Source organism: Solea solea, chromosome 19 (assembly GCF_958295425.1).
Source record: "Solea solea chromosome 19, fSolSol10.1, whole genome shotgun sequence".
In the NCBI taxonomy this organism is placed as follows: Eukaryota; Metazoa; Chordata; class Actinopteri; order Pleuronectiformes; family Soleidae; genus Solea; species Solea solea.
This window is the reverse complement of record NC_081152.1, coordinates 19653170-19669380: the sequence shown is the minus strand read 5'-3', so window position 1 is coordinate 19669380 and position 16211 is coordinate 19653170. Positions and strand designations below refer to the sequence as shown.

The 16211-nt window shown below is 39.4% G+C and overlaps 1 protein-coding gene across 3 annotated transcripts in view; it reads right to left on the bottom strand.

Moving 5' to 3' along the window:
• Positions 1-16211, bottom strand: part of LOC131445912 (WD repeat-containing protein 7) — a 79216-nt gene that overhangs the window by 26446 nt on the left and 36559 nt on the right. For all 3 annotated transcript variants that reach the window (XM_058616667.1, XM_058616670.1, XM_058616669.1), the window contains 2 exons: positions 15037-15150; positions 937-1164 (listed from right to left, as the gene is read on the bottom strand). In XM_058616667.1, the coding sequence (XP_058472650.1) occupies positions 937-1164; positions 15037-15150 (342 nt within the window). The remainder of the gene's footprint in view (positions 1-936; positions 1165-15036; positions 15151-16211) is intronic.

The window sequence follows — 16211 nt, the reverse complement described above, 5'->3', positions numbered from 1 at the left end:
AGTGTCGACGCTTTAATGACATATAACCAAAATGTCAAATATGTTTGTGAGAATATAGAAATAGAAAACACAAGGAACTCAAGGTGCTGAAGGGTCTCAGAGGGTTGAGCTGCTGTCCTCAGAGTTTAGTCCAAACATCAAGAATGTGAAGATACTGCACAAGTGCCTGACACCTGGATTCTCTTAAATGTCCATTAGGGGGCAACGTCATTGGTTTGTATTTAAATTCACGAGATAATTACCTCCTACTTTTCACGATTTAAACACTTTCCACAAGGATTCAACTCAGTCGTGAGACAAGTCGTGAGACAAGTCGTGAGACAAGTCGTGAGACAAGTCGTGAGACAAGTCGTGAGACAAGTCGTGAGACAAGTCGTGAGACAAGTCGTGAGAACACTGTTACTAGGCGACTGCTAGTTATCTGCAAGTCAAGTTAACATAAAGCAAGGAATGACATAATCGTCTTTAGCAGTTTAGCCGTGGGCGACTGGACTTGCTCGAGTTGATTTGAAGACATTTCACCCTCTCGTCCAAGAGGCTTCTTCAGTTCTGACTAACTAGTGGGAAGAACCAGGTGTTTAACCAGGTGTTTAACCAGGTGTTGAACCAGGTGTTGAACCAGGTGTTGAACCAGGTGTTGAACCAAGTGTTGAACCAGGTGTTGAAACCAGGTGTTGAACCAGGTGTTGAACCAGGTGTTGAACCAGGTGTTTAACCAGGTTCTAGTCTGATACCGGTCTAGAGAGCTGTGAAATTGAACCATGCAGATCGTTCACCCCTCCCAGTTTCAGGTTGTTGGGTCAATACCGATGCCCAGAAGGTTTATTCCCCAGCTTTTCTACGCTTCTAATCTTCAGTTTTATGAAGAACATTATATTTTCAAACCCAGTTAATAGTGTTTCAGCCTCTCCAGACAAATCTCCAATCTACACTTACATGTGTGTCTGGCCAGTGAGTAGTTGGACGACCCTCCGCTCGTCAGGCCGAAGCCCTCGGGAGCCTGTCCACCGGTGCGCGCCCGCGTCAGACCCTTGGGCGGCTCGATCTCGGCGCCAAACTCTGCCCCGATGACGCCCAGCAGCACGATGGCGGTGGCCTGTTTGCGGCGCTCCTCGTAGGAGTTGGAGATCTTCTTGGCGTTCGGCGGAAGGTTGGACAGACAACCTGGTGCAGAGACAGAGACGAGTAAATGAGTCGATTTTTAACACAACAGTGAGACCTTCACCCAATAAAGAAGATTCATTTCTCCTCTTCACACACTGAAAAACAACAACAATGGAGTGGTCCCGACTAAAGTAGGGATGGGATTTGGTATCGGTCAGTGTCGGTATCAGTCCGATACTGGTCAAAATCAATGTAGAATCCAATCATCTTATTTTTTTGGTGCGGTTTGTTTCTTCCTTTTGGGGAGAACATTATTTGTGACACAGCTGGAGAACTATGTCTTTGACAAATGTGTCGTTAACAGCTTCATACGTTCATAAATAATCTAAAATGACTGTATCAGACTAATATCGTCCCATCCTGAGACTAAAGTGTGTACGTGTGTGTGTGTGTGTGTATGTTGGACACGCCCCCAGAATCCCAAAATATTAGAAACCTCATTTTAAAACAATTAACATATTAACTTTGGATGGAAAAGTGTCCAGAGAGACATTTTCCTTGTGTCTGAGTCAGACACTTTTATTTTGAAAGGACCTGAAGATACTACACATCTGTGTGTGTGTGTGTGTGTGTTTTCTTTCATCAGACACTGAACAAGGAGTGTGTGTGGGTCTTTTTTTTTATATCTTTTTCATGTCTTTTCACAGTGAAAGGTGGTTAACAGGAAACAGCAGGCGTGAGTCTCCAGTGAGCTGATAACAACTGAACAGGCACACGTCCATTGTCCTGGTATTAACCATCACACACACGGACTGCGCTGTGACTACACACTCTGGCACATGTCTTATTGTCCAGCTTAAGGCCTTTAGTCACAGCGCAGTCTGTGTGTGTGTGTGTGTGTGTGTGTGTGTGTGTGTGTGTGTGTGTGTGTGTGTGTGTGTGTCCCTTCATTCAACCCCAAAATAACCTCTTTTGAGTGTGAGTGTGTGTGTGTGTGTGTGTGTGTGTGTACAAGAGTGAACACAGTGGGGAGGTACAGCAGCTCAGAGGGGGATACACACACACACACACACGCGTGTGTGTGTGTGTGTGTGTGTGTGTAAATGCAGAAAGAGGGCGGAGCTCCGTCCTCACCTTGGATCAAAGCAGTGTGTTCCTGTATTTGTTGCCTCTTTAGGACCCTTTATTCTTTCTGTCATAAACACTGACCTTGTCAGGACCAGTGAGTCCTCAGAGAACAATTTATAATTTTCCAACATAAAACAAATTGCAAAAGCTGTAATTGAATATTTTTATTGCAAATAATTAGATTTATATGAATTAATACATGTAATATGTAAAATTGTTATATTTGCAGTATAAAAAAACACAATAGTTCATATTCACAATAGTTCATATACACAATAGTTCATCGTATTCTGTGGTAAATCTCTTTTTAATCTATGACTCATAAATACTGACAGTGTTTACACTGTAAATATCAACCTCATACCTATTTATATTGTATTTTTTTTAGTTATTACTTAATGTCAATATAAGGGCTGAATGATTTTTTAAACAAATAATTGCGATTACTTTGACAGATTGATTTGAGAATGGTCATTTTTACAATATTATTCTCATTTGAATGAATCATTTAAAATGATCAGTGTGTGATATTTTGTGTAGATCTGTGACAAACAAAGATGTTTCCTTTCAGTTTATAGAACATGATCAAGTGAATAGATCAAGAAAATGATTATAAATATATAATTTATAAATTCTATTGTATTTATTTGTTACCTGACTGTCTTTGCTGCTGTAACAATGTAAATCCCCCCCATTGTGAGACGAATAAAAGGTTAATGTTATCAAAACTCTGTGTTATTATAACTCTGTGAAGTCTGGATACAGGTTCACATAAATCTCTGCGCAAAAGCCTTTAGAGATGAGTTTTACAGTACGAGAAAATTGTAATATTTCTGTAGATTCTTCCTCAGTCCATTTCCAGACTCCCTCCTCCTCCTGCACCTGCACCTCCTGCACCTCCTGCACCTCCTGCCCTCCATATTTCCATACTATATCCTGGTGCTCTTTATAATGAGATTGCTAAAGGCCAGCTGTCATTTGGAAGAAGGCCCGGCGGCCGGCTCTGATAAATGGATTACAGACAGGCATCCATACCTCGGGCCAGACTGGGCCAGTAGATAACAGCATTAGAGATAGAGACTCCCGAGAAGAATGACTAAAAAGTTGGGATTTACAGAGAGAGGAGGAGGAGGGGGAGGTGGAGGAGGAGGAGACGGGGGACAGTGGAGAGGAGGACGGACGGATGGACGGAGAGATCTGCAGGTCTCAGAGACAACATCGCAAATAAAACTGGTTCAACAGAATCAATAATCAGTGATGGGACTCTCCTCCCCACACTTGATTAGGTCTTGCTGCTTGTGTGTGGACACCCAGAAAAACAGGGTTCAACCACTCAACAAGAAGATTAACTCATAAAATCTACATTAGCTCGAGTCAACGATGTCTTAAGACGACATTCCCCACTTAATCTTTCCCGGTTGTGAGTGGAAATTTAAGTTTCCGTTGGTTTGTACATCATTCTCTCTCCCACACCAAATTCCATTGAGAAAATAGGCGTTTTTAGCAGGAAGTGACACAGGAGCTGTTGGTCTGCTGCTGCTCGTTTAACAAGTTTGTGTCACTCAGGTAAATCTGAATGAGGGATTTAAAAACACACACGTCACTAAATAACACTATTTAAGTCACTGACGCAGGCGGCAGTGGATCAACAACTGCTGTGACGTCAAAACACTGATTTTCTCTGTGGACTTTGGTGTGGGAGAGGGAGTGACTTGGCAAAGAGACTGTGTGGTGTGAGTGTGTTAATGCTTTTGTGTGTGTGTGTGTTCACTGCACAGAATCAATAACGGAGACTATTTTGATGATGGGTGATTGAGTGGCCTTTGCTTCAGGCTTCACCAAAAAAAAAAAAAAAGAGAGAGAGACTTCAGCCACTTAACAAAAGACTGGACTAATAAAGTCTTCATCAGCTTATGTCAACGATATCTTAAGACAAGATTTTCTACTTTATCTTTTCTTTATCTCTTCCTTTTGCGGATGGAGACAGGAGTGGAACAACAACTCCTGTGTCGTGATGTCAAAATCGTTGTTTTTCTCTATGGAGTTTGGTGTGGAAGTGACTTCCTAAGTGACTGAAAATCAGGTGTGTGTGTGTGTGTGTGTGTGTGTTTATGCTTTATGTGGGTGTTCACTGCACAGAATCACTAATGGAGACTATTTTTGATTGACTCGCTGTGCTGTGAGTGGTCTTTGCTTCAGGCTTCACCAAAGACAAAAAAAAGAAAAAGACTTCAGCCACTTAATAAAAGACTTGACTAATAATGTCTACATCAGCTAAGTCAACATCTGTCACTTTATCTTTTCTTTTTCTCTCCCTTTTTGCGACAGGAAAATGAAGTTTGTCTTCCTTTATAAAACTGTTCACTCTCCCACACCAAACTCCATAGAGAAAATGAGTGTTTTTAGCAGGCAGTGACACAGGAGCCGCTGCTCTACTGCTGCTTATTTGATAAGTTTGTGTCACAGAGGTCAATTTAACTGAATGACTCTTTAACACCAAAGTGAAAAAAGAACACATTTAAACATATAGAATGAGGCAGCAGTGGATTAACACCAACTGTGTGCTGTGATGTCAAATTGATGATTTTCTCTATGGAGTTTGGTGTGAGGGAGTGAAACGTCAGTTTCCTCTTGTAAAAGTCCGTCCTGCAGCGAAATGAAGCTGTGAACATATTCTTCAGGTGTCGCAGACTTAAGCTGACATTGATCATTTAATTTAACAGTGAGTGTCTTCTGTATAGAGTCCAGCGCCCCCTGCTGGCTGCTCATTTGCTTAATATAGTTCCTTTGAGAAGAAAGTGAACGTCCTGAAGGTTTGAGTCAGGATGAATCGAGGTCGATTAAAAATGATGCACCGTTTTTTTAATAAATAAATAAAGAAGAATCCTTCACATGATGAAGGACCTCCATGAAGTTTCATGAGTCGTCAGCAGCAGCAGGTAGCATCACTTCCTGTGTGTGTGTGTGTGTGTGTGTGTGTGGACAGGACTGATTGATTTTTGAAGCGTATTGATCGGCTTCCTTCACGAGCGGCAGATCTATTGTAATAACATTGTATCTAAATCCTATTTGTTGGCCAACCTGCTCCCAAACATAACCCAATAAACTAAAGAGGGGGAGGGAGCAGCGTGTGTGTGTGTGTGTGTGTGTGTGTGTGTGTGCGCGCTTGCCTCCGCTCTGCTAAATCTTCATCCCCAAAAAAAACCTATAGAAATGGATTGGGATAAAAAGGCTTTCTGGCTGAAATGACATTATCTATAAAGGAAGGAATCTATTTAAAAGAAGAAGAAGAAGAGGACAGAGTGGTGTAATGCAACGACCTGTGGAGTCCACACAATTATGACTAAATATCGCATTGTCATTTAAACAGAAACAAAAGGAGAAATACAGAAACAGAAATTTTAGCACAAAATATAAAAAAAACTTGTAATTGTTGTATCATATTTGACATATTTTCGAAGAGTCTTGGCTTCGTTTGATGATGATGAGATGGAGATTTTAGTTTTCAAGGTATTTTCAAGCCAGTCAGAAGAAATAATAACGATTTCTTTTTTCATTTACACATTTCCCTCATTTAATAACGGAGATTTACTAAGATCGACTTATTGTGAGTGTTTATTTTAATCACAATAACGGATAAAACTGGATGTTGTTGCTGGGATTTTTCTAAAAATAAATAAAAATAATATAAATGATACCAAACCAATAACATCACAACTCTTTCCCCCCTTCCTTTACTCTAAATGCATTATTTAAATGTATCTTTTGCAAATAAAAATACACAAATACATTTTATATTAAATGTTTTTTACATAAAAATCATATAAATATATATAGAGAGAGCATGTTCAGTTTTTATATTAAAGTTGTCCATATGTTGTTTAATTTTTGGATTTGTTCATTTTCAAAGTTGAAAATGTGAATTGTTTTGTTTTTAATCATTGTGAACTGTGTAGTCTGTAACTCTTTTACTTTGAAATTCTGTCAAATATCATCATGAATAATAGTTATTGTTTTATCTTGATGGAACATTGTGCTAACATTTGAAGATAATTAACCACATAGTTTGAGACTCTGACTTAAATCCTCATCATGCGACACTGATCTGTTTTTATAGTTCTGTGTGATTTGGACAACTTGAAGTCCCGCCCTCTTTTAGGCCGTCCCACCCCCCCTTAGGAGATTTGTGCATTTTTCTAATGGATTAAAAAAAAGTAAAAAAAAGTGGATTAAGACTCCACTGCTCTGTTGGGCCACACAGAAACATGTTCAGATGGTCTGATTGTGCTTCTAGGCTGTGTTTTTAAGTTCAAGCTGGTGCTGAATGATTTTGAATCTAATTTTCGATTATTTTTGACAGGGATCAACAGCAACATGTTCACGATATCAGAGGGAGAACGGTCATTTTAATGTCATTAATGTCATTTTGATATAAAAAAACATATTTAAAATGATTACTGTGAAAGAAAGATGTTCTCTTCAGTCTGTAGAAGACGTTAAATAAAGTTTAAGACATTTATTCATCTGAAAATGATATTGTGACTCACATTTTGGGCTTTAACAAATTGTAAATTGCAGCACACCGTGTTCTGATTTCCATAAAATCTCGATTAAAGTTGTTCAAGTTTGAACTTTTCCCTCAACAAAAGAACTGTAAGGGAAAAAGAGAGCAGAGGGATGATGGAGCAGTGACAGCAGAAGGTCACTGTCCTCTCTGCTGCTTCTTCTTCTACAAACTTCTCCTCAGTTTGTTTGTGGCCTCTCATGCCGCCGCCCCTCTGACCCCTGCTCTTCCTCCTCCTCCTCCTCCTCGTCTACAGTCTAATTGAAGCGGTGTGTGTGTGTGTGTGTGCACAGATAGCTCTTCTGTCTGTGTCTTAAGAAGGTAAAATACACTTAACCTTCACGTGGACTCGCTCGTGTCTCTCTGGAAGGACGGATGGACGGACGGCGAGCGGGTTTTTTCGGGACTGGAATCTTTTCCCTCTATCAACTTAATTGTGTTTTCAATTATTTTCCCCCGCAGATTTTCTGTCTCGTGACATTTGCAGTAAGGACAGAGCTCACTCTGCTGCTCGTCCTCTCGTCTTCTGTCTCTCAGAGTCTTTTTAAACCTCTCCTCTTCTCTCTCACACGTCTTAAGCGTCCATCCTTCTCTCTCACTCTCTCTCTCTCTTCCCTCCATCGTTCTCACATCAGCTTCCCGCTGATATTGATCCCCGCACTCGGTCCCCGGTGAACGGGTTTTACCAGTCGTCTCCCATTGATTACCAATGGAGGCGGAGCTGGGGTGCATGATGGGAAGCTGGCGAGGCTGCAGTCCTTCAGGGGAAACATGGGAACGTTCTTGGGCTTCATTTATTATTTATTTATGTTTGTTTACAACTTCGGTTCATTTGCATCGCTGCAAAATTATAATTACACTTTTGATTATTGGCTTTTTTTTAGCTTGTTTACAGATCTTACAATTACCGTTAATTAGAGGGAGTCGTAATTATCTACTTTTTTTACTACAGTAAAATGTTGATTTACCATTCACTCGTCTATTTTCATAAATCTATTAATCTGTCATTGATTGGTCGGCAAAATGTCCCAGAAATGATTATAACGATGTTCTTAAACGTCCACAAATCAAAATGTAATCAGTTTTAATGATTTATTTTTGTCTTCTTGGGGCAAAGATACCAGAAAATATTCAAATGTAAGCCTCAAAATGTATTTTGTGCTTATTTTAACCATAAAAGAGCCAGAAAATGTTCTTTTTGTCCATTTTTCCAGAATAACTTTCAATATCTGGAAGTTATTTATAATTTACCACTCGTTAAAACAGTGTATTAACAGTTTGACATGAAGAAAAACACTGTAGTTGTACACAAACAGATTTTTGCGTGTTAAATTTGAAATGTGAACACTATGAAACATAGTGGAAACTGTAAACACAGTGTTTTGGTTCATAAGGAAACTCTTTAATATTAATAATAATAACATTGATAACGATGGAAAACCCTGGTGTAAATAAAGTTTCTTCCGTATAAACACGCTGAATGAGTGACTTCCTGTTGTTGAGTGAATGAAGAAGAGCGACAGCAGGTTGTTTTCAACGTGAGGTTAATTGGTCAAGAGCTGACCCCAATCACACACACTCTCTCTGTGTGTGTGTGTGTGATATTGATTACTGCTCCTCAAACAAAGAAATCAGCTCTGCTCCTCTCTCTCCTCTCACTCCCTCCCTTTGTTCAGCGTCCTTTCATCCTCACCTCCTTCACTTCCCTTTTCATCCTTAATCTACTTTTTCCTTCTTCTTCTTCCTTCCACTTTTCCCTCTGTCCTAAACCTCTCCCCACTTCTCACCTCCCTCTCTCTCTCCCTCATTATTTCCTTCCTCTCTTGGAATTAGAATAAAGGATCAGATGATTAAGGTATGGTATCATTCTGTACTTTAGGTTCTGTGTAATAACGAACATGTAGATTAAAACGTCACAAATACGAGCTGAGACTTTGAGTTATCACTTTAGAGACGGAGGGACAGACGTTTTGAGCAAAAATCCTCGTTGAAAATCACTCATTTCATCCTACGAATGATCCTCTTTCCCCTCGATCCTAGCCCTTCCTCACTTTCCACCTTCAGCCCTTCATTATTTCCTTCCTTTTGGATTTATTAAGGTTGGGTATCATTAGTGGTTGAATCAACACCATATCTGCGGTACTTTACGTTCTCTGTAAGAACAAAAACGTAGATTAAGAGGTGAGAAGTAAGCCAAACCAGAGCTGAGTCTTTCAGTTCTCACTTCAGAGGTGGAGTAATTCAAGATTCATGATTCTCTGAGGTCAAGCAAAAATCCTCAATTTTATCTGAGCACCAGTTGATTTAACGTTCATTGATAAAAAAGTACCATCAAAAGTACAAATTGTGATAAAATAAAGTACCATCAAAAGTACAAATTGTGATAAATCACTTTCCATCATTTGGTTAAACCATGAATGAGATAAAAATGGGTCACAAAGAAAACAAAAATGAATTATCTCTTGTGAGAAATAAAAAAAAACATCTTCTTGTTCACTAACGAGTCATTCCTGGAAACCCATAATTTACAGTTCTTGATTTTATTCACTTAAAAATGCTCAATATAATGTACGTATCCTGTCTGTGACGTAAAATACAAACAAGTTTGCAAAGTTGGTTTGTTTTAGAGATATTTTAAGAATTTTAAACTGATATTTACAATTATCGTGATAATGCCGTGCAACTGTCTTGGTCAGAGTAATGCTACATACGATTTTAATATGTTGCTATGATCATTTTTCTATTTTTCCATTTTTAAGTGAGAAAAACAAGAGTAGTAAAAATAAGACCACAATAAATCATGTGGTCCAGCAATGACAGAAAAGATGCAGGCGCCCCCTTGTGGCAAAATCTACGCTATATTTGTTACGAAGAATGCGCGATATTATTGACGTTTTATCGGATATCAACAAACACGCCTAGATCCCTTGATATACGACTAAAACCGAAGACACAAGCTGAACAAGCTGCTGCCTCTTTGACTTCTATGCTAGCGCCCCCTACAGGTATTATTTATACTGCCAACATCGTTGCCTCACTGGTTCATAACGGAGGATAAAGTGAGAGAGAAATGACTGAATGAAGTAAAGTCTGTATTTTTAATCCAACGACTTCCTCTCTCATTATTCACTCTCATAATTCACTGACTCAAACCCTGAGGTCTGTTTCACATTTTCACGTCATCCGTGATCAATTATGCGTTTGTTTCCCAGTTTAATTCAGTAATCTGACAGCTCTCTCTCTCTCTCTGTGTGTGTGTGTGTCTCTTTTTTAATCCCGCCGCGTTCTCGTCACTGTCACGTTCTCTGGACGTTTCATTTTTCCCTCTTCTCTCGTGGACGTGGCTCCATCACGACGCGTTTCTTCATAAAGAAGGAATTAGTTTTTATTAAAGGCTCCGCGGCTCAGACTCTGTGACGCGATTCGATTTCTGCTCCAACAAATGAAACGAGAGAAAAGAAAATGATCTTTCCATCACGGAGAGAGAGAGAAAGAACAACAATCCTGATGAATAATTAAAACTTTACAAGTTAATTTCTTTATTATATTCTTAGTGTTGAATTGATGATAAAAGCTGCAGAACGTAATATATAAACACATCTTTTTCATTGAAATCATTGTCAAACGTGTTTCTCAGTGTTTTTTTACTAATTAAATTCACTTTCTCTGATTTCTCAGCTTGTAAAATGTGAAGTATTTTATGGTTTCTTTGCTCCATTGAACAGAAAAATCATAAAACTGAATCATCTTTTGATTTGTGGACAAAAACAAGACACTGAGCAACAATATTTTTATATTTTTAAGGACATTTTATGGACCAAACGACAATAAATAATCCAAATCAGGTGAAAATTAAACAATGATGTCACAGGCTGCTGGAATGGATTTCCATCTCTCTTAATTCAAGGTATTTTTCCGTCATAATTATTATGAATAAAAAGATATAAATAGCTTCATTTATGATGAAAGTTAGGTACAGAGATAATCCCGTTCTCCGTTATTAAACAATTCTGATCTTTGGTCGCGTTCTTTTCAAACCTCAGTCTCAGAGACAGAGAGATATTATTATAATATACTGATCCTCCACTTTCTCCACTTTCAGCTGCTTAAATACTTTTTAAAATGTAATATTTATGTTTTTTCATGTATTCAGATTCAGCCCTGACACTAAAACTACAATGAAAAGTGTCAGGTTTGTGTTTTATTGTTGGTAAAATGTTAATATCAACAATAACAGAACTTCTCTCCGCGTGTAAAACATCGTCGAGTGAGAACCAGACGTGATAATAATCAATAATAATAATAACAGTATGAATCAACAGCAGTACATCTAACATCAGAATGATACTGAGGAGAGAGAGAGGCTGCAGACGCACAAACACACTGTTGATTTGTCTGCAGACAGAATTCCCCGCGTCTCCCGTCTCTGTCCCCATTATCTCATTTCCATTTAAGCCGATTACAGAAGTGTGTGTATTGTGTTTTTACGACTGTGTGTGTGTGTGTGTGTGGCGAGTGGAGGATCCACGTCTCTGAGGTGAAAACCGAGCTCGGCCCTGATCAATGTGACCAAGTATTAACATCTGAATCTGCCCACAGGCCTAAACATCCCTCACTCACCCACTCACCCGCCGTCTGCCTGCCTGATTATCTGCTGGATATGAATTTGAGACTTTCACAGGTTGTTTATTATTCAAAGTACAAAAACAGTCACTGTCTCTACATGAGAGGACAAGGACGAGGACTTTTTAAACGTCAACAATCTCAGAATCTGCGTCGATTGTTGTGTAGACTTCACAAAAACTGACGAAACTCGCACTGAAACTTCAACAGATTTCCTGAAACGTGCAGCAGAAGGAATTCAATGTCACTTCACGACCACTAGTGGGCCTACGTGATCACATGACCTCTGACTAGCATCCTCCCTGTCACACAGGTTAGCCGAGCGTGGTTGTGCATATTGGGAGAAAACATCTTTGTCTTTGCGTCTATAAGCAATAATTAATATCACATTTTTAAAGGAGATAACGAGCGTTATCGTTATTTTTTTTTTGCCCATTTTGCCCACCGTGTAAAATATTGACAATTTTCTGCTATCACAATTATTCCACACAAAAAAATAGATATTAAATTTTGTATTTTTGGACTAATTGTTCACAACTTGAGCTATATTTTTGTACGTGAGTTAAGTACCGATAAACAGTTCTACAATTGTGTACCAAACTCTATTTTAAAGGTAGAGCTTCTAGTACTGGTTTCAGTTTAAACTAGATCATTTGATTCTGTACCAATATCAGTCCAACATAACAGTCCTTTTCAACTATGAACAACTTATTCATGCTAATGTGCCGCTAACACATTAGCACAAATATGCTAACATGCTCCAATCGAGCGACAAATATTCAGTTTCCATAAAGAAGACATTAAAATTAAAATTTTTAACAGTCTGTGCTGAGTGAAGTATTAAAGCGATATTTAGCATTTTGGGAATCGTATCAGATTTCACCTTTTTTATTTTTTTACCCCCGATATCCGACCAGTAACTAACCGATATTGAGTACTGATATCATAGTCAATACACAACCATATGCAGTAGAGCCGAGTACTATTGAGAAATTGGCAATATGATACACATCGCGATTAAAGATGTGAGGATGCAATATTTGCGATGTATGAGGATAATATAAATATGGTGATATATTACAACATATTTATATATACAGTATATTACGAAAAACTACTTGTATGAACTATGTACAGTTTTGTCTGGTGAGCGAGTGGAAGGAGGAGAGATTCAAAGATCTGAACGTTTGCTGCCAACTCCACCGTTAAGAATACTGTTACAGCTACAAAAAATAACAACTAATTAAATAAAAACATTACAATATAACGCCATAAAATATTGCGATGTTTCACTACAACACATCTTCTGTACTGAACCGCAGACTCTAATAAAGACACGATAAAAACCATTCCTGCACATTTATAACACTCATACAATAACTTCACTGCCTCACAGTGTGTGTGTGTGTGTGTGTAATATAATAATATAAGCACACACCAGCTGGGACACACACACACACACAATGATCAGAAAACAATGGCAGAATCCGCTGCGATCATTCATCTCTCCATAAGTTCAATCTGTTGTGAGCAGAAACGCGATCCTGACCCAAACGACCTCCACGCTCCGCCATTAGATTAACGGGGGAGGCTAGCGTTTCAGCTAACCAAATCACAGCGGGGCTAATGACACAAGAGAGGTGAGGGTCAGCGTGACCTTTCACCTCTGACCTTTATCTGTGCCGCTGTGGACCCCCCTCGCAACTGATGGACGAGGTGAGGCGAGGGGAGGGGAGGGGGAGTTTGTTCGTTTGCTGCCAATGATGCGACTCTTCTTCATTCAGGACGACACAAAACAATAGAGAACCTGATCCGACGTTAAACCCAAATTATAATCCGAGTCTGGATTATTTTAGTTTATCTGTTACACAGAGATCAGCTTTATTTATGAGTTCCATCACAACCACAGCAACGTTTACACAACTTCCAATATTAGGAGGCGGGGCATGTGTCCAGCAGTGACCTTTGACCAAAGGCAGATGAGACCCCGCCCCCCTCCCTCTCAGTTATTGAGCTCAGTCTTCCCTCTAGTGTAGAAACACGTTACTGACGCTCACTCTGTCATTTTCATGTGAGACACTGGAAACAGATTATTTACTCTACCTGAATCACTGATCAATTAGAAAATATGCTATCACAGATTTTACATCTGATTAAGTCTTCAAACACACACTCACAACCCAGAAAATTTAATAATTTCTAAACTCATACTATCAAAATGAATACACTGCAATTCATTTCAAATATTTAACATTTTCAAGGGTTTACTGGCAGAAACTGAATAAACTTTTGATAAATCTGCTTGTTTAAGTGTTTTATCGCTTTAAAGAAAAACTAATTTAGTTTTCGAAAGCCGCCATCTTGTGCCCCCGTGTTTCTACAGAAGCCCGAGTGGACAAAACAAGCCAGAGCACACGTTTCACGCTTTGAGGCAAAAACTAACAAAAAAGAGAAGACATTCTTTTTGGTACGCGAAGGCCACCGCAGTTCCCGTAGTAGACAAAAAGGGGGAGAAGTGGGCGGAGCAATGTGCAGTGCCACCACTAGATGTCACTAATTCTTACACACCACTTTAAGGCAACTAACGATCGACTCAGTTCAAAATAAATAAAAAAAAACGTAACGTAATTTTCATTCATTTCTAAACTGTCCTTATTCTACATGAAGTCATTTTATGTTTGAATGCGGGTTATTACGAGCTTTTGAATTAAAACATGCGATTAATCACAGCTAATTCTTACATTTTTTGGGGGGTTTTAATCAATTGACAGCTGTAATATTTATATTCATGGGCATCAGTAAATATTGCCAAACTTTTTTAACCACTGCAGAAGTTGGAGGTTGTGTTATCCTCCCGTCTGTCACACTTAAAGATAAATGGACCAGAAAGGTGTTTTTCTCTGTGTGTGTGTGTGTGTGTGTGTGTGTTTCTACCTGTACTGCAGGTGAGGAGAATAACTTCTCACTTCATGAGCATGTGTGACACACTAAACACCAAACTGCTTTTAACACCATGCGGGTCAAAGTACACACACACACACACACACACACACACACACACACACACACACACACACACACACACACACACACACATTTAACGTTTAGAGTCACTGGAGCAACACCCTTAAACCCAGCAGCACATGAAAGATAAATGACTTTTGAATGTTTCTTAAAAACAAAAACCAGACCAGATAAAGGCTCATACTCTCCTGCACCAAACCCCATAGAGAAAACCATTGATTTTAGGTCACAGGGACACAGGAGCGGCTGGTCTACTGCTGCCTCTTTTCTTACGTTTTTGTCACTCGGTTAAATCTGAAAAAAGGTTTTCAAACACCAAAGTCACACAATAATAACATTTGAACTTAGTAACGTAGGCGGCAGATCAACACCTCCTGTGTGCCGCGATGCTAAAATCGCTGATTTTCTCTATGGACTTTGGTGTGGGAAACACCAACCTGTGTTTCCTACTGATAAATGTGAAATGTGAAATGTGAATTTCTCTGTGAGATGAATAAAGTATCTATCTATCTATCTATCTATAAACACCTCAACTATCCCTTTAACAGTAAATGTATAGAACGTACTCAAACCACAGTCTTTCTCTCTCCTACCTGCTGTGATGTCATCATCAGTGACGTCCATTTCCTCCTCAGGAGCCTTGGTTTCCACTGGTTGGGCATCAGGAGGGGGCGGAGCTTGAGGAGAGGACTCTGTGGTTGTCCCAGCTGTGGAGAAAGAGAGAGAGAGAGATTTGAGTTAATGTTATATATTATATATATATATATATGTGTGTGTGTGTGTGTGTGTGTGGTCACAGGAGACAGAGTGAGCAGTAGGCTAATGATTATAGCGCTTTATAATCAGACTAACTGTCCTGGTTAAGCAGCTAATAAGGGTTTATTGGCGCCTGCTCGTTATCTAAGGGATTAATTGAAACACACACACACACAGTATATTTAGTGTTTTCATTTAGCCTTTATCTCCCCTTTGCCAATTAAGTGTGGCTTTTCATTAGCGGGCCTGCGCTAATGAATGAAGCGACGGAGGGAAACGGAGCTGATGCTGCGCTAATCTCCGAGAAAACAGCCTCATTAATGAACACACACACACACACACACACACAGAGAGGTTTCCATGACTTCAGAGGACATTGCGTTGACTTACTCTAACCTTAACAATAACTAGTACTGACCTTAACCCTGAACCCTGAACCCTGAACCCTGACCTCAGTCGAACTGTAAAACACGTCTTAACCTTAAAATGTAGTGGTTTACGTTATGGGTGAGTTTTGATTTTTGTCCCCATAATGTGACAACATAAGGAATATCAGGTACGTACACACACACACACACACACACACACACAGATAATTTGAGTAGAAACACAAATGTCACCATGAGTTAATGACAAGCTATTATTACAGTTAGTTTAATTACATTGATTAATCCTCGTTACCACTGAGCTCCATGTTCCAATTAACCTGCTCTCTCTCTCACACACACACACACACACCTGATAATGACTTTATATTACACATACACGTATACACACACACACACGGGCAGCATGAACAGCAGAGCATCCGTCTCGCATGTTTACGTGATAAAAACTTAATTGGACTTGAATGAGTGATGCTTCTCTGTGTGTGTGTGTGTGTGTGTGTGTGTCAGTCTCAGTTCAGCTGCAGTTCATGAACCACGGAACATCAGCCATCAGGGAGCCAATCAGCACGCAGCGAGCTCAGAGGCTGTGATTGGCTGTCAAGAAGATGTAAACAAAAAACCTG